The 20,181-nt window shown below is 40.2% G+C and overlaps 1 protein-coding gene across 1 annotated transcript in view; it reads right to left on the reverse strand.

Moving 5' to 3' along the window:
- The window catches only part of LOC140739776 (potassium/sodium hyperpolarization-activated cyclic nucleotide-gated channel 2-like), a 165,255-nt gene that overhangs the window by 75,465 nt on the left and 69,609 nt on the right, over positions 1–20,181 (reverse strand). The window contains exon 4 of the mRNA XM_073068285.1: positions 13,686–13,904. Within this exon, the coding sequence (XP_072924386.1) occupies positions 13,686–13,904 (219 nt within the window). The remainder of the gene's footprint in view (positions 1–13,685; positions 13,905–20,181) is intronic.

Consider the following 20,181-nt stretch of genomic DNA (forward strand, 5'->3'; position numbering starts at 1 on the left):
TAGACTCAAAGACCAGAACAAGCTGGCAGACTTGGCTTTGTGGATCTCTTGTGAAGTCCTGGGCTCACAGTGTGTTTACGGAGGAGCATACTATAGCTAACTCCAGTTTGAATGGTGGATCGCTGACAGGTACAGTACAATCTAGAAATGATGGCCATAGTAGTTACAATTTCGCCCAAGGAATGGCATAACAACAGTGAAGCAGACCAGGAGGTCATAGCCTTGGGATGCTTTCTAAAGTTCAAAGATAAACTTTGAACTTTGTAAAGTTTTAAGGATAAAAATGGAGGGGACAAGCTAAATTCTGTATTAGCTCAGGAAGCTAAGGAAATACGGCATGTACCCTTTGACCCTCACCAAATGTTATTCATTCACCATAACAGATTTTACACATTATTGTTTAACTGCACTGCACTTCTCCTGTAGCCTTTACAATTTATTCTGCATCATTAGTGATTTACCTTGTTCTACCTCAATGAACCACATAATGATTTGATCTGTATGAACAGAATGAGAATCAGGTTTACTATCACTGACATATGTCATGAAATGTGTTGTTTTGTGACAACCGTACAGTGCATTGACTGTCCTGTACAAAACAGAATTCAGCACAAGCTCTTCACTTTATCTCAGCTTGTGTGAAATGTTAAACCAATTCCAATATCAATAACACTAATTAAAACTGAACCGGTTGTTGGGGCATCTATCAGCTGAAGCAGCTGATGTATCAATCTTTCAGGTTGATAACATTTTATCAGTGATGTTAACTTTTGAACATCTGTCTCTGGATGCTAGGTGATGTGTTGAATATTTCCAAAATTTTCAGTTTTGTTTTCTGCACTACTTTGCTCAAGGGTTAAGTGCCTTCAGTCTCAAGGATCAGATAGCACGGCTGGCCAAAGGCATACTTTGAGATACTGCATGAGCAAACCCTGGTCTTAAACTGCAGTGCATTATCAGTTTGTCGATCTGCATGTTAACTACACTCAGTGGCCACTTTATTAGGTATCTCAGGTACCGAACAAAATATCCACTGAGTGTACATTCGTGGTCATCTGCTGCTACAGCCCATCCACCTCAAGGTTAAACATGTTGTGCATTCAGAGATGCTCTTCGGCACACCACCATTGTAATGCATGGTTATTTGAACTACTTGATGCACCATCAATAACTCTCGAAAACGGGAGGCGAACGATAGGCAAGAGACCACGATTAGTAGCAAGAGACCATCACACAACATCCTGGAGACTGAGGGAGGAGCAGTGCCTCCAACCGCCTTTATACCGGGTCTGTGGGAGGAGCCACAGGAGCAGTCAGCAGAGGGACGTGTCCAGACAGGTATATGTAGTTCACCACACTACTGTTGCCTTCCTGTCAGCTTGAACCAGCCTGGCCATTCTCCTCTGACCTCAAGTCAAGTCAAGTTTATTGTAATTGAACTATATACATATATGGAACAGTTATAACCATACATAGAAACAAGACAATGTTTTTCTGAACCAGGGTGTAAAGCACAGTAGTACACATAACACACAATAACTTAAGAAGGTAAGGATAAAAATAACAAGGTATTTTCACCCACAAAACTGCTGCTCAGTGGATGTTGTTGTGTTTTTTACACCACTCTCTTTAAACTCTAGAGATTATTGTTCAAGAAAATCCTAGGAGATCATCAGTTTCTGAGTTACTCAAACCAACAAAAATTCCACATTCAAAGTCACTTAAATCACACTTTAGCCCCATTATACTGTTTGGTCTGAACAGCAGCTGAACCCCTCGACCATGTCTGCATGCTTTTGTGCGTTGAGTTGCTGCCATATGATTGGCTGATTAGATATTTGCATTAATGAGCAAGTGTACAGGTGTACCTAAAAAAGTGGCTTCTAATCGTAGCAACCCACACAAAGCGCTGGAGGAACTCAGCGGGCCAGGCAGCATCTATGCAAAAAAGTACAGTCGGCGTTTCAGGATGAGACCCTCCGGCAGGTCTGGGACAGTCCTACTGAAAGGTCTTGGCCCAAAGCATTGATTGTACTTTTTTCCATGGACGTTGACTGGCCCGCTGAGTTCCTCCAGCGCTTTGTGTGGGTTGCTACGATTAGAAGCCACTTTTTTAGGTACACCTGTACACTTGCTCATTAATGCAAATATCTAATCAGCCAATCATATGACAGCAACTCAACGCACAAAAGCATGCAGACATGGTCGAGGGGTTCAGCTGCTGTTCAGACCAAACAGTATAATGGGGCTAAAGTGTGATTTAAGTGACTTTGAATGTGGAATTTTTGTTGGTTTGAGTAACTCAGAAACTGATGATCTCCTAGGATTTTCTTGAACAATAATCTCTAGAGTTTAAAGAGAGTGGTGTAAAAAACACAACAACATCCACAGAGCAGCAGTTTTGTGGGTGAAAATACCTTGTTATTTTTATCCTTACCTTCTTAAGTTATTGTGTGTTATGTGTACTACTGTGCTTTACACCCTGGTTCAGAAAAACGTTGTCTTGTTTCTATGTATGGTTATAACTGTTCCATATATGTATATAGTTCAATTACAATAAACTTGACTTGACTTGAGGTCAGAGGAGAATGGCCAGGCTGGTTCAAGCTGACAGGAAGGCAACAGTAGTGTGGTGAACTACATATACCTGTCTGGACACGCCCCTCTGCTGACTGCTCCTGTGGCTCCTCCCACAGACCCGGTATAAAGGCGGTTGGAGGCATTGCTCCTCCCTCAGTCTCCAGGATGTTGTGTGATGGTCTCTTGCTGCTAATCGTGGTCTCTTGCAGCTAATAAAAGCCTATCGTTCGCCTCCTGTCTCCGAGAGTTATTGATGGTGCATCAAGTAGTTCAAATAACCATGCATTACAATGGTGGTGTGCCGAAGAGCATCTCTGAATGCACAACATGTTTAACCTTGAGGTGGATGGGCTGTAGCAGCAGATGACCACGAATGTACACTCAGTGGATATTTTGTTCGGTACTTGAGATACCTAATAAAGTGGCCACTGAGTGAAGTTAACATGCAGATCGACAAACTGATAATGCACTGCAGTTTAAGACCAGGGTTTGCTCATGCAGTATCTCAAAGTAACCTTTGGCCAGCCGTGCTATCTGATCCTTGAGACTGAAGGCACTTAACCCTTGAGCAAAGTAGTGCAGAAAACAAAACTGAAAATTTTGGAAATATTCAACACATCACCTAGCATCCAGAGACAGATGTTCAAAAGTTAACATCACTGATAAAATGTTATCAACCTGAAAGATTGATACATCAGCTGCTTCAGCTGATAGATGCCCCAACAACCGGTTCAGTTTTAATTAGTGTTATTGATATTGGAATTGGTTTAACATTTCACACAATCTGAGATAAAGTGAAGAGCTTGTGCTGAATTCTGTTTTGTACAGGACAGTCAATGCACTGTACGGTTGTCACAAAACAACACATTTCATGACATATGTCAGTGATAGTAAACCTGATTCTCATTCTGTTCATACAGATCAAATCATTATGTGGTTCATTGAGGTAGAACAAGGTAAATCACTAATGATGCAGAATAAATTGTAAAGGCTACAGGAGAAGTGCAGTGCAGTTAAACAATAATGTGCAAAATCTGTTATGGTGAATGAATAACATTTGGTGAGGGTCAAAGGGGACATGCCGTATTTCCTTAGTTTCCTGAGCTAATACAGAATTTAGCTTGTCCCCTCCATTTTTATCCTTAAAACTTTACAAAGTTCAAAGTTTAACTTTGAACTTTAGAAAGCATCCCAAGGCTATGACCTCCTGGTCTGCTTCACTGTTGTTATGCCATTCCTTGGGCGAAATTGTAACTACTATGGCCATCATTTCTAGAATGTACTGTACCTGTCAGCGATCCATCATTCAAACTGGAGTTAGCTATAGTATGCTCCTCCGTAAACACACTGTGAGCCCAGGACTTCACAAGAGATCCACAAAGCCAAGTCTGCCAGCTTGTTCTGGTCTTTGAGTCTAGTGTCAGGGTACAGTTATAATGGTAAGCCCTCTCCACCATTGAACACATTGACATGGAGTGCTGCAAACAAACAGCATCCATCATCAAAGGCCCCCATCTTCCACCCATGCTCTCTTCTCGCTTCTAGCATCGGTCAGAAAGTACAACAGCCTTGGCTTCCATACTGCCAGGTCCAGGAACATTTCTTGTAATCTATAGTATTTATTGACCATGATAGTTCTTGATTATAGTGAATTATAATGTGAATAATTTCACTGATCATAGTTCTGAACTAATTCTACAACCTACAGACTCGCTTTCAATGGCTTTTTACGACTCATGATCTCAGTATTATCTTTCCGTGACCGTGATTGTTCTTGGCAATTTTTTGTGCAGAAGTGATTTGCCATTGCCTTCTGCTGGGCAGTGTCTTTACAAAACGGGTGACCACAGCCATTATCAATACTCTTCAGAGATTATCTGCCTGATGTCAATGGTTGCATAACCAGGACTTGTGATATGCACCGGCTACTCATACGACCATCCACCACCTGTTCTCATGACCTCACATAACCTTAACTGGGGGTCAAATCATCTCTCAACCACTTGCTGTTTGCCATACTATATCTTCATAGAAGATGACAGCTATATTGTCCTATAGTTCAAAAAGTACTTTGTTGACTAAAAGGTGCTTTGGATGATCTAGTGAATGATAAACATGGAGCTGCTCATTGCTTGAGTCAGTTTCAAAGGAGAGAATCTTAGAATCTGATATCCCAATGATTTCCGGAGAGTTGGGGTACGCTGGCCAGGCCCGCATTAGGAGCCTTGGAGAAATCTGAGTTACTTTCTTTCTAATGTAAATTACTTTCCCAAAATATTTTTAGTTATTTATGTTTTAATTAACTGTGATAGTTTAATTTCATTGTACATCATTTTTATTTAATTATTTGTCTCATTTTAAATTTAAATTTTAATTCAGTAGCATTTAAAGTCAGCGGCGGCTTTGATAGAAGACACGGCTCTCGCTCTGGTTTTGCCTCTGCTAGGGGTATTTCAAGGCTGGGGCCTCTTCCCTGCCTTTAAATCCACACCCTGTGATGCACTCACTGGGCACAGCTCCACACTGGATTTTAAGTTGCAAAAAGCCAGCAAGAGCCTGCACCTGACCTTGGTAAGGATGGTATAGAGAACCATGGGTAGTGACTCCAGCAGTGGATCTGGTCTATCATGATCCAACACCTTTACTTTTAGGCAAATCCAATTACTCTGAGGGCCAATGCAACATGATGGCAGCAATAGAAGGGCATTAGTCTATTTTCTTAAAGAACAGTGAGTGCCACATAGAAAGCCAATGCCATTCTGTTGTCATTCTCTTCAGGTTACAGAGGCTTATTTGTACAGAATGGATAGTAAATGATAATCCTGGAAAAAAGTATAATCAGTCAGAGGTGAGAAATGACATTATAGGCACATTGTGTTTTAAAAATTACAAAATTTGGATGTGGGTTAATTTGCAGGTTGAGTTGGTGGTAAGGAAGACAAATGCAATGTTAACATTTATTTTGAGAGGACTAAATTATAAACACAAGGATGTAATGATGATGCTTTTTAAGACATTAGTCAAACCACACCAAGAGTATTGTGAGCAGTTTTGGGTCCCTTATCTAAGAAAGGATGTCCAGAGGAGATTCATGCGAATTATCCCAGGAACGAACAGGTTAACATATCAAGATCATTTGATGGCTCTGCCTGTACTCACTGGAGTTCAGAAGAATGGGGGAGGGGGAATCTCATTGAAACCTATCAAATAATGAAAGGCCTAGATAGAGTGTACATGGAGACGTTGTTTCCTGTAGTGGGGGACCACAGGGGACAGCCTCACAATACAAGGACTTCTCTCTAGAACAGAAATGAAAAGGCATTTCTCTAGCCAGATGTTGGTGAATCTATGGAATTCATTGCCACAAATGAGTGTGGAGGCCAAGTCATTTGGTATATTTAAAGTGGAGGCTGATGGGTTCTTCATTAGCAATGGCATGGAAGGTTATGGGGAGAAGGCAGGAGAACGTGGTTGAGAGGGAAAGGAAGTCAGCCATGATGGAAAGGCAGAGCAGACTCAACGGGCCTAATGGCTAAATTCTTCTCCTATGTCTCATGGTCACCCCTGAATAAGATGAACTCCACACTGCTGACCAGATTATATTTTTATAGTGAATAATTTATTTGCTATGTTTTGTGGCAACATTAATTCCTGAAAGATTGGTTTGTGTAAGTTCCCTCCCAACAGAAGACACCATCCTTTTTTCAAACCCAATAAAAAGCTACACTTTAACACACTTCAGATCACCAAAATAATTCCAACAGCCAATGAAGTGTGTTTTTTTTTCCAAATACAAGTCAAAGCAGTAATCCATCAAATTTCAACAAACAGGAAAGAACAAGTTGAGCAGATAATCCACTTCAGTGATGTTAGTTGGTCAAGTCATCAGCTGTGCTATTCTACAGCTGGTACAATAGGATCCTTTCCATTCAGCTGACATAGCAGTCTAGACCACAAATGACTGCTTCATCCAAAAGAGAGCCATTCTGACAGTGCTGAATCTTCAGTACCAAAACATTATTTCCTCAGATCTCTGCAACAGGAACCTAATGTTCCACCACTTAGCTAAACTTGATACATCAGCAATCCAGTATTGAAAAACAGAGTATAATAACCTTGGTGACTACATAAAAACTCTTTGAGGATCTTTTTGATCAATGGCAGTACTGAAAGCCATCTTATTATCCAACTACTGTACAAACACAAATTAACTTATTTATACATTTTATAAATGCTATATTAAATAAAGAAATTCATTAAATCTATCTATTCTCTGTCAAGAAGAAAGTCAATATTAAATTCAGCTGGGTGACATCCACTTAAAAAAAATCTGGAAGCAAAATGCAATTATTTTTGGAGGTTTGTTCTAGTGGATTTTATTGAATTAGCTGAAATGTGATCGCGGGTTAGGTTCAGCTGTTTACAATGTTTCTTGGCAGACAAACGCGGCATTGAGAGTACAATTAAACTATTGGACCAGGCAAAGGAGTGGAGTTCTCATTGGATGCCAAGTGAAGGGCAGATGCAATGACACCTGGTGAATCAAATTGACTCAGTTAATAAAGAGATGCTGGATAATCTCTTTCATTTGTGATTCAGGAACTTTGCAATTCTGACTTTGAAAGAGAATTGAGTTAAGCTTCCCTTCATATTATTTCTGTCTCTTTGCTTTTTGACCCTCCTTTCCTAATGACAGATTTGACAAGAACATAAAGAACATATCTGCGGGTTCATGGAATCTGTTCTCTTTTTAATAAGATCTTGGCAGAACCTGACTATTTTAGAATTCCATTACCATATCCTCCTACAGAAAATCTTTCATCCAAAAGTCTTGAAAATACTTAGCATCTAAGTCCTCTGAGGAAGAGAGTTCCAGATTCTAATTAAAACAATTTATCTTCACTTCTGGACTAAACACCTGACCTCATACTTTGAGACTATGCCTCCTTTCAGTCTCTGCTCCAGCTTAATAAACCTGTATCTCAGTATCTATCCCGACAATCCCTCACAGAAAGTCCTGGTTAAGTTTTTAAGTTCTCAACATCCAACAATAGCCAAGTGTCTTAATCGTCTTTGATGTATTTGAGCCAATGGAAGCCTTTTTAATGTTTGAAAAGACTTCTGAAAAGAATCCTAGAAGTCCCCCTGGTTCCACGTGGTGGTAGAAGGCATTGCAGTCAAGAATAACTTGGAAATCATCTTATACACACCACATAGATGTTATGGCTGAGAAAGCATGCCAGCACCTCTAATCCCTCAGCAGGCTAAACAAATGTGACGTGTCCCCATCAACCCTCACCAGTTTTTACAGATGCACCACAGAAAACATCTACCTGGATACATCACAGCTTGGTATGGCAATTACTCTAACTCAAGACTACAAGACATTTCAGAGAGTTGTGAATGCACTCCTGGGCATCACACAAACCAGCCTCCCCTCCATGGACATTATACTTCCTGTTGCTTCGAGAAAGCAGCCAACATACTCAGGGACACTCACACCTCAGTCATTTTCTCTCCTCCTCCCTTCCTTTGGGCAGAAGATACCAAAGCTTGAGAACATATACTGCATCTGATTCTTCCCCTGTGGTCTCTGAATATCAGAATTGCCATTGGAGTGTAACCAACTCATCAACCTTTCATAATTATAATACACTCAAACTTTATCCCGATCAAAACATTTTATTTTGCCAATGATCAGACGTTACATATTTATTAAATTTGTACATAGGTATTTTATTTGCAGCATATGCTCAGTTCTAATACATTTTAGAAGAGTTCTGGTTTGTGCTGTTGTGTGAACCTTGTTTTAACCCACACAAAGGGTTCATACCAACTCCAGACACACACACACAAATGCTGGAGGAACTCAACAGGTCAGGCAGCATCTATGGAAATAATTAAACCGTTGACATTTCAGGGCGAGACCCTTCTTCAGGGACAGGAAAAGAAGGCGAAGTTGCCAGAAATAAAAAGGTGGGGGGAGGGAAGGAAGACTAGCAAGAAAGTGATAGGTGAAGCCAGGTTGATAGGAAAGGTAAAGGGCTAGAAAAGAACAAATCTGATTGGAGAGGAAAGTGGACCAGTGGGGAAAGGGAAGAAGGAGGGGTACCAGGGTGAAGTGATAGGCAGGTGAGAAGAGGTAAGAAGCCAGAGAGCAGAATACAAGAGGGAAGGGGGATGAAATAAAAAATATCAGGAGAAATTGATGTTCATACTATCAGGTTGGAGGCTACCTAGATGGAATATGAGGTGTTGCTCCTCCACCCTGAGAGCAGCCTCATTGTGTCAAAACAGGAGGCCATGGGCTAACATGTCAGAACAGGAATGAGGTTAGCTATTAAAATGGTTGGCCACCGTAAAATTCCCCTTTTGGTGAATGGAATTGCATTGCTCGACAAAGTGGCCCCCCAATTTATGTCAGATCTTTCCAATGTACATAGAGAAGGCCACATCAGGAGCACCGGACACAATAAACAACCCCAACAGGTGAAGTGCTGCCTTACCTGAAGGGACTGTTTGGGCCCTGAGTTGGAGGTAAGGGAGGAGATAAACGGGCAGGTGTGGCATTTCTGTCACTCGCAGGGATATGTTACAGGAGAGAGATTAGTGGGGAGTGACAAATGGTCAAGGGAATCACAAAGGAAGCAATCCCTATGAAAAGTGGAGAGTGGGGGGAGGTAAAAGAAGTAAGCAACAGTGAAAGAAACAGCTGCCTACATTACACATTTCCACCCCTCCCCTTACACTATCCTGCCAAGCAGATCTAAATGGTTAATGTTCATTGGTGGCGATGTAAATTAACTTCCTTTAGTTTACAAGGTATCCAAATCATCTAAGAAAATCTCTGCTCACGTTTCATACCTGGTTAATATCACACGGATTTACATTTCAAGTGGTGTCATGCTGAAATTACTGATTTATTATATCTGCAGGGGAGCCCTGCTGATTTAGTCTAGTCTCTGTGCATATTCTGTCTCCAGACTGTTACAACATACAAACCAGTCTGCAACATTGCTAACTGTGTAATTATGAATATTCCATTTAATATCAATGACCTTTCTCTTTGTTTGAAAGACTGACGTTCCCTATTTTCGTGCCTATATGCCTACTCTCCACCTGCAACAGCTGGGTTTTCCCAATGGCCAACCATGTTAATTCCACTCTCCAGTCCCCTTCTGGCATGTTGGTCTGTGGCATCCTCTATTGCCAAGATGAGCCTCCAACCTGACAATATGAAACATCGATTTCTCCAACTTATGGTAATTTCTTCCCCCTCCCCCTTCTCTACTTTTTCAGTCCCCATTCTGACTCCTCTCTTACTCCTTCTCTTCTCCTCACCTGCCCATCACCAGCTCTCTGGTGCCCGTCCTCTTTTCATTTCTCCCATTGTCCACTCTCCTCTCCTATTCGATTTCTTCTCCTTCTTCAGCCCTTTACCTTTTCCACCTCCATGCTTCTCACTTCACCCCTCTCCCCCACCCACCAACCTTCCCCCTCACGTAGCTTCACCTATCACCTTCCACATTGTACAGATTTCACTCCCTGACTTCTTTTTCTGGCATCTTCCCCCTTTCTACCCAGATCTGATGAAGGATCTCACCCTGAAACATTGGCGTTTTATTCCTCTCCATAGATGCTGCCTAACCTGCTAAGTTCCTCCAGCATTTTTGTGTGTGTTGCCTATATTTCTTTCTTATTCACGCTAATAAGAGCCCTCAAAAGGTTAGTCCAGAGTCTTTTCTCTCTGTAATTACCATGATTTGATTGCCTTCAACTGGATTCAGTGTCTAGAAATGAATGAAAATATTCTCATTGCAGAATTCCCAATTAGTAAAATGTCTACATGGGTGATTAATAATGTAATTTTGTCAAGTTCTATTAACTCCTAATGTAGATATTTCAGAATTCCTTTCTTGAGACCTTTCTTGAGAGTCATTGGTAATTCCAAAATTCTTCTGACTTGTAATCCATTCACATTGCTTTATAGTTAAATATTCATTATATATACACTAATGTCTCTCTTATTCACCTATATCAAAATCAATATTAAATAAGTTTTGATACTTTAATCATCTTACTCTAGGATTAAAATTCTAACATCTCTGAACTTCATTCTATCATATAGTTTACCCGGATCATTTTGTAAGCCACCTCTTGAGTTTTAATTGTTCCTCTCTAGCATTCCAGTATCATATGTTAACATGAAACCTTTGCATTCAATTCAAGTCATGAGTGTAAATGCTTCCAATGATACCTCTCTCCAACATGAAAATGGTCACCAAGTATTGTCTGTCTGATTTTCAAACTATTTTACATCCGTTTTCAAGTTAAATCTTGCTAAGGGACTGGTATTCATGCAGAAATTCATGCAAGGTTCAAAGTAAATTTATTATCAAAGTATGTATATGTCAGCATGTACTGTCCTGAGATTCATTTTCTTGCGGACATTTGCCGTTAATGGAAACACAACAGAATCAATGAAAAACCACATACAACAAAGACGGACAAACAACTAATATGCAAAAGACAACAAATTGTGCAAATACAAAAATAAAAATAATAAGAAATAAATAAGCAATAAATATCAAGAACATGAGTTGTAGTGCTTTTTGAAAGCAAGTCCATAGGTTTCTGGTCACCTCATTACATTCCAGGAAGGATGTGGATGCTATAGAGAGAGTGTAGAGGAGATTTACAAGGATGTTGCCTGGATTGAAGAGCAAGCCCTATGAAAATAGGTTGAGTGAACTTGCTCTTTTCTCCTTGGAGCGACGGAGGTTGAGAGGTGACCTGATAGAGGTGTAGAAGATGATGAGAGGCTTTCAGCATGTGGAAGACCTGAGGCTTTTTCCCAGGGCTGAAATGGCTAACACAAGGGAGCATGGTTTTAAGGTGCTTGGAAATAGGTACTGTAGGGATGTCAGGGGGAGGTTTTTCACACAGAGAGTGGTGGATGTGGGGAATGGACTACCAGTGAAGGTGGTAGAAGTGGATACAATAGGGTCTTCTAAGAGCCTCCTGGATAGGTACATGGAGCTTAGAAAACTAGAGAGCTATGCACTAGAGAAATTCTAGGCAGCTTCTAGAGTATGTTACATGGTTGGCACAACATTCTGGGCCGAAGGGTCTGTAATATGCTGTAGATTTTCTATGCTTCTATGTTCATTGTTGTGATGAGTGAAATTATACCCTCTGGGTTCAGGAGCCTGATTGTTGTGTAGTGATAACTGTTCTTGAACCTACTGGTGTGGAACATGAAAACCAAGATGCTTCTCATATTGTGAAGGTTTACTTTGGATACCTCCTCCTGGACAGAATCGAAGTCAGACAGGATCTACAAGCTGACAAACTCTATTCAACGGTGGGTATCTGTTTACTTATCATGACTGAGAAAGTCATTCAGCCCATGAATGCCAGCTTCCAGCAGAGTAATCCCAACAGTCCTATTTCTCCCTTTATCTCTGTTACCCTGCAACTTATTTTCTTTCATCTGCCCACCAAGTTCCTCTTTCTCATTCAAAGTTCAAAGTACATTTATTATCAAAGTATGTATACATTATGCAACCCTGAGATTCATCTCCTTACAGGCAGCACCAAACAAAAGAACCTCAGAAGAGCCCATTAAAAAAAGACCAATCCACTGAGAAAGAGAGAAAATGAAACAAGTCACAAAAACAATAAAAGTAAGAAAATAGCTTCAGAGCTGAAGTTTTATGAAAGGCATAAAGCCAGGCATCACTGCAGCTGGAGCAGGCCACAGGCTCAGTTCAGTGCAAAGCCAAGTAAACATTGCGAGACCACAGATACGAAGCTAGACGTCATTGCAGGCCACAGGCTCAGTTCAGCACAGAGCTGAGATTCCTTTCCCACGTAACCTATACTAAGAGGCAACAGCCACAATTTTGGAATGTTGAGCAGAAAGTGAGGGGAGCCTTTGCAATCACAGAGAGAATGTACAAACACCTTTCATATAGCCCACTAAGGTCCTGTTCTCCAGAGCAGTCCAGTGGCAGCACTAACTGCTGCAACGCTACACCACTCAATTACTAAGTTATCATTCAAATAATCTTCCAAAGTGCAAGACTCTTAGGCATCGCTTACGAATAATACATTGGTAATGGTGAGTTTAACGGAAGACGGTGGCATAACCTCATTAAACACCAATGAAAATGTGTGATGATTGATGCTGTTTCATCAAAGATAACTCTGCTCTCAGCTTATAGTAGACAGAAGAAATGTACATACATATTATATCAAATGTGGATAGTTCATAGTGGGTCCCTCCAAGCCAGGCGAGTCACAGTGCTTTAAAGAATTATATTGCATCAATGTTTTCAACTTTGGCAGAGATCATTTTGACTGATCTTCATGTATGCACTCAGCAGACTTAAAGGAAATAAATAATCTTCCTAAAGGACAAAACTCACTCTCTACCTTTATGGCAGGGGTTCCCAACCTGGGGTCCATGGACCTCTTGGTTAATGGCAATGCTCCATGGCATAAAAAGTGTTGGGAACCCCTGGTTTATGGGATTGTGTTAGTTATGGTAAGGCAAGGGTTAACATAATGCCCAGGTAAGGATAGATTACAAATAGAGTGCAGACAGCCCAGGTAAGAAGAGCATAGTTTCCCTTTATAGAACAGATTCCCGGAGTCATTTTCACATACTTGAGATGAGATAGGAAAGTAATGAAAGAATATGAAATGCACACATAAACTAAGGGACAAATGCTTTACTATATTCGAGGTATCACTGGTTGTTAGCTTGTAGTTTCTATTGACTTTTACACTCCTATGTTGAATGGTGATTGATCTTGCAAACAAGGTATTCAAACATACCTTATTTACCAAATAGTCAATATCTATAACAGCCACTCAATTCTGTATAAGAATGGGTTTTTTTTCTGTTCTGACTTCAGAACAGTGTGGGTGACAGGGGGCATACTGTTCTCCTTGTGCACAAGTAAAATAAAGTATAATTGAGGTATGAGTGCAAGTTTTTGGAGTCCAGTTAATCGGCGACAACGTTATGTTATGCTGTTCCATGTGTAATACTAAGCAGACATTACCATTAGTTGAGCTGATTTATATAATTATCCTACCTTTTCTTGGTACTGACGGCGCGATGAATCCAAGGACTGGATGAGCGCAGTCGCATGACCAATAAACATGGCGTAGCAGGTGGCACCCACTATCATGCTGAGCATGGTCAGCCAGATGTCCGACATGCTTTTGGGAGCTTGACGGCCGTACCCTATGCAGAGCATGTGGCTCATTGCTTTAAACAGTGCAAAGGAATAGAGCTCACTCCAGGAATCATTCTGTTGAGGAAAGAGTCAGGAAAATAGGCAATCAAAATAAAAGTATTTGAAAACATATATTAACTACAATGCATCAAAATTTAAACATTTAATTACAGTGATTACCAAGGAAAATCACAGCACAAAATTTCCAGCCCATTCATGCTGTGGAGACTACCTTAGGTTGTACTTTGTGCATGATTACAATTGCACTTCATCTTCAGTTGTCTTTAAGTCTTCAGTAGATTGGCCAGAATATGTCCCACCTCCTGATGTAAACATCAACCCATTCTTGATATCATAATGTGTTCATTTGTTGGTTCAAGATCAACTATACATCTTGCCTTCCTACCCTCTCAACTGCCTATTATGAAATGTCACATTGTTCACCTTTACTGAACCTTCCCCCAACCCTCAAGCTCAACACTGGCCACCTGCTCCGTTTGGCCTTGGGTCATCTAAGTTGCTGCTGATCTCACTACTATGAAATTTGGGGCTTTGCCTGCTCATCTCAGACTACCTTGTGGGAGCCATCACATCCATTTGACATTATCACTGCCCAACATCTTGAACACCATGATCCTCTAATAGCAAGATGAAAACTCTTGACATTATCTGGATCTTTTGATAATCTGAATCACTCATGGTATAAACTGAGGCACTCAAGGTTTAATCTGAAGCAGTAGGGTTTTTTTTGAAGAGGTCTCTCAGGAAAATTAAAACCACTTAATCAACAAATCACAATAACATTGTACATCAAATGCAGGAATAAATTTGCAAAGGACATTGCATATTTTATCATATGTAAGCACAGACTGTTTTAACAATGACCTAGAGTAACTTGCTTTTTTTAAGATGCTAGGGTAAAATAACATAATGAATAACACAAACATTTTTTGAAATTAAGCTCTTTAAAGCTTTAAGTTTAAGAGGCTTACAGTGACATAATGGCACGGATTTCACAGCTTTAATGATATGAAAAGTGGAAAAACTCTCAGCATTGTTGACACAATGTGTAACAGATAATAACCTCTGGATTATGGACATGGCCAATGAAATGCAGAAATCTAAAGGCAGTTCTCAGAGCTGCCCTGTTCCCACACAGCGTATGTTTGCTGCTGCCTTCTTTAAGGTAGAAAATGACTTCGCATGAAAAGGCATACACAGTTTATCCTCCTTTGGAGTCCAAATGAGTATTGTAAGGGTATACTGAGTGACAATTACTGACTACCAAAGTTTTAGATCCCAAACAAACTAATTGTATGTAGGTGTATCATGGTTGCCTTGCATAAATCTTTCAACGTTCAAAGAAGTACATGGTATATTTTATTATCAAAGTACATTTAAGTAATCATATACAACCCTGAGATTCAATTTCTTGTGGGCATACTCAGCAAATGTATAGAATAGTAACTATAACAGGATCCATGAAAGATCAACCAGAGTGCAAGAGAAAGCAAAGTGTCCAAAGACAAATATAAATAAGCAGCAATAAATATTGAGAACATGATATAATGAGAAAAAGAGCCCTTGAATGTGAGATTGTTGGTTGTAGGAACTTTTCAATGATGGGGCAAGTTAAGTTCAGTGTAGTTATCCCTTTATCCAAAAGCCTAGTTGTTGGTGGGTATTAACTACTCTTGAACCCCATGGTGCCAGACCTGAGGCTCTTGTATCTTCTACCTGATGGCATCAGGGAGAAGAGACCGTGATCTAGGTGGTGGGGATCTCTGATGATGGATGCTGCTTTCATATGCCAGTGTTTTACGTGGATATGCTCAGGAGCTGGGAGGGTTTTACCCGTGATGTACTGGGCTGAATCCAATACATTTTGTAGTGAATTTTAGAAGGATAAATATTTTTATTTTGTAGTTTGATCATATTTCTGTATCTATCTATGCTATTGGATAACTGCATATCCCTGGACCTATGCTCAATGGAGTTCAGAAAGATGAGTGTTGATCTCAATGAAACAGACCAGACAGTGAAAGGTCTAGATACAGTGAAGGAGATGTTTTATTAATAGGAGAGTTTATGATTCAAGGCACAGCCTCAGAATAAAGGGTCATCCCTTTATAACTGAAATGAGGATAAATTCCTTCAACCAAAGGGTGTGTCTGTGGAATTTGTTGCCATAGATCTCTGTGGAGATCAAGATATTGGGTACATTTAAGGCAGATTCTGCTTGGTTCTTGAGTTTACAAATTATGAGGTGCAGCAGGAGAATGGGGTTGAAGAAAATCAGCCATGATTGCACAGACTTGATGGGCCAAATGGCCTAATTCTAAAACGGTTTTATGTTTTAATCTTTGCTTTTGTAACATGTTTAAAATACCAATTAAACATTGTGATTACACTGCACAACAAAGATTTTGCTTCCTGAATACTTCTGGGTGTACCTTATGGATTTTGGGCTGCTGATCATGAAAATCACCATGAAATTTCCCTAACACACACCAGTTTTTTGAAATTGCCTATATATTTTTTATTTAGAAATTAAGAAGGCATACGGTGTATTGGCCTTCATCAATCATGGAATTGAATTTAGGAGCCGAGAGGTAATGTTGCAGCTATTATAGGACCCTGGTCAGACCCCACGTGGATTACTGTGCTCAGTTCTGGTCGGCTCACTTCAGGAAGGATGTGGAAGCCATAGAAAGGGTGCAGAGGAGATTTACAAGGATGTTGCCTGGATTGGGGAGCATGCCTTATGAGAATAAGTTGAGTGAACTTGGCCTTTTCTCCTTGGAGTGATGGAAGTTGAGGGGTGGCCTGATAGAGGTGTAGAAGATGATGAGAGGCATTGATCATGTGGATAGTCAGAGGCTTTTTCCCAGGGCTGAAATGGCTGCCACAAGCCAACACAGGTTTAAGGTGCTGGGGGGTAGGTACAGAGGAGATGTTAGAGGTAAGTTTTTTACTTAGAGACCAGTGAGTGTGTGGTATGGGCTGCCGGCAACAGTGACGGAGGCGGATATAATAGCATCTTTTAAGAGACTTTTGAATAGGTACATGGAGCTTAGAAAAATAGAGGGCTATAGGTAAGCCTAGTATTTTCTAAGGTAGGGACATGTTCGGCACAACTTTGTGGGCCAAAGGGCCTTTATTGTGCTGTAGGTCTTCTATGTTTCTATGTTTCTATTTCAATTCATAATTCAAGTCAATTAAAATGCTGCCCACAGTGTAAACTAAAAAGTTTTCTCTCTTGTATGGCTATGCCTGGGCATGCTCAGGCAGGGTGAATACTGCATGGCAGGACAGGTTTTAGAAAGACTATAAATTTCCAAGAAGGATTTCAATATTTGAGATAGATGTTTCCCATAATAACTGATGCCAAGATGAAGGAAGGCATATTTGTTGGTCCACAAATCAAACAGGTCATCAATGACAGGCAATTTGAAGACCTTCTAGTGGGACCGGAGAAAATCACATGAAAGGCATTCAAAGGTGTGGCTGAAAACCTTCCTGGCAGTTACAGAGCGCCAAACTACATGCAGCTGGTGGACAACATACTTCAAGCATACAGAACTATATTTTACCAGGACATTATGGTCATGGAGAAATGGTATCTGGGCAACTGGAATCCATCAATGCTGGCAGATTATTGACGAACACTTGAGTGAGAAGCCTCAGACACTGAATACAAATGGAAATTATCAACAAACATTTTAGCTATTGTTAAGCTAAGTTCAACTATCGCAAAGCGTCAGCACCATTATGCTATTAAGGGCATTATATTCAATAAATATTAATTTGTTGTTTCTCCAATTTCCTATGTGATACAAGTAGTCTGAAATTATATTTGTGTTCAGCTTCAAGCAGTCCATCATAAACAAAATAAAATTTCCGAGGAAGCAACACTTCCAAAAAAAAATTATTACCCAGTGCAATTTTCCTAGTCTGTGTCAATCCTTTAATATGACAAGCTCTTTAATTAGTCTGAAGGGATCACTGGTTCTGCATACCTGATATCCCTTTACTGGGCATCAGGAAAGAAAGATCACGGAACAGAGATTCAAGTGAGTAGCTTTCTCCAAAATCATTGCAGAAGACACCACTGATTGCAAAGTGTGGGCTTTGGTTTAATTCTTCATCTAAATTGAAAATGTCTTTTAAAATCATGTTTGATATTAATGACTCAATGGCTTTATTGAATCAGATAGAAATAGTTTAAATGAAAATGCAGAAAAGCTTTGTAAGGGAAGCATTCAGAGGGAATAAAATAAGTGAAAAGAATAAATGTATTGTAGTTAGCCTTACAGTTAAAACTCTACGGACTGCACTTAATGGCCACTTTACTACGACCACCTGTACATCTGCTCATAAATACAGATATCTAATCAGCCAATCATATGGTATATCAATGCATAAAAGCATGCAGGCATAGTCAAGAGGTTCAGTTGTTGTTCAGACCAAATATCAGAATGGGAAGAAATGTGATTTAAGTGACTTTGATCATGGAATAATAGTTGGTGCCAGGCAGGCCGGTTTGAGTATCTCAGAAACTGCTGATCTCCTGAGGTTCAGAGATGCAGAGGGACTTAAGAGCCCTCGTGCAAGACTCCCAGAAGGTTATTTTACAGATTGAGTCTGTGGTAAAGAAGGCAAATGCAATGTTGGCATTTATTTCAAGGGAATTAGAATATAAAAGCAAGGAGATGATGCTGAGGCTTTATAAGACACTAGTCAGGATGCACCTGGAGTATTGTCAACAGTTTTGGGCCCCATATCTCAGTAAGATTGTATTGTCATTGGACAGAGTCCAGAGGAGGTTCATGAGGATGATTCCAGGAATGAAGGGGTTAACATATGAGGAGCGTTTGGCAGCTTTGGGCCTGTACTTACTGAATTTAGAAGAATGCAGGGGGATCTCATTGAAACCTTCCAAATGTTAAGAGGACTAGATAAGGTGGATGTGGAAAGGATGTTTCCTACTGTGGGGTTTTCCAGAACTAGAGGGAACAGCCTCAAATTTGAGGGGCAACCTTTTAGAACAGAGGTGAGCAGGAAATTTTTTGCCAGAGAGTAGTGAATCTGTGGAATGCTCTGCCATGGACTGCAGTGGAGGCCAAAGTCCATGGGTATATTTAAAGCGGAAATTGATAGTTTCCTAATATGGCAAGAAGGTAGGTATGGTGCTGAGTGGAATCCAGGATCAGCCATGATGGAATGGCAGAGCAGACTCGATGGGCTATTTCTGCTCCTATGTCTTCTGGCTTTCGTGCACAACAGTCTCCAGAGTTTACAGAGAATGGTGCTAAAAAACAAAAAGCATTCAGTGAGTGGCAGTTCTGCAGATGAAATTGCCTTGTTAATGAGAGAGGATAGAGGAGAATGACTGGAGTGGTCCAAGTTGACAGCAAAATGACAGTAACTCAAATAACCACACATTATAACAGTGACGTGCTGAGGGGCATCTCTGAATGCACAGCACGTCTGACATTGAAGTGAATGGGCTACTGCAGCAGAAGACCATTGTGAGCATTGAAGGCTGGAGTATGCAATGTTAATTACACTGATGGAATGATTTAGGTTGCAGTCATTAAGAAAAATCCTCTGAATGACTTTATAAACAGGAAATGAGTCTGGGCAATATACTGATGGTATCATGGGAGTATTACTTATAGGTACCTCCAATATGTTTGCAAAACATTTAATTTATGCATTGTCCTGAAAAGGCATGTGGGAAATCAATATAATGTAACAGTTATATGGAATATATAATTAATTTTTATTTTACAGTTATCGAATTAAAACCCTCTTCTGCTTGAATGTATTAAAATTTGTAGGTCATGTGATTGACTTCTCAATCTGCAACAATCTCTCAGTCAAATGGGATAGACCGTGGGAATTCAAAATGGAGGTAGAAATAGGAAAATAATCTCTCCATAGAACCATAGAACACAGAAACCTGAAATAAAAGCAGAAAATCCTGGAAAACCTCTACAGGCCAGGCAGCCTCTGTGGAAAGAGAAACAGAAATTTCAAGTCAAAAACCCCTTACCTGTTTCCCCTTAATTCTGTTCCTTGTTTCACAAGTGTTATCTGAATTGATGAGTGTTTCCAGTAATTTTAAAGATAACAGAAGTCTGAGGATAACATAATATTGATAATACTCAGTCTAATTTACTGGCAATTCTTTAAATAGTGTAGGAGTCACAGATATCCTTAAAGCAATGTTGGAGTGGTGAAATCCAACCTGAGCCCAACAATTAAAAAAAACAGGATGGCCCGGTGGCATTGTGATTAGCGTTTAACTCTCTACGGCACCAGAGATGAGTTCAATTCCAGCCACTGC

Source organism: Hemitrygon akajei, chromosome 16, assembly GCF_048418815.1.
Source record: "Hemitrygon akajei chromosome 16, sHemAka1.3, whole genome shotgun sequence".
Classification (NCBI taxonomy): Eukaryota; Metazoa; Chordata; class Chondrichthyes; order Myliobatiformes; family Dasyatidae; genus Hemitrygon; species Hemitrygon akajei.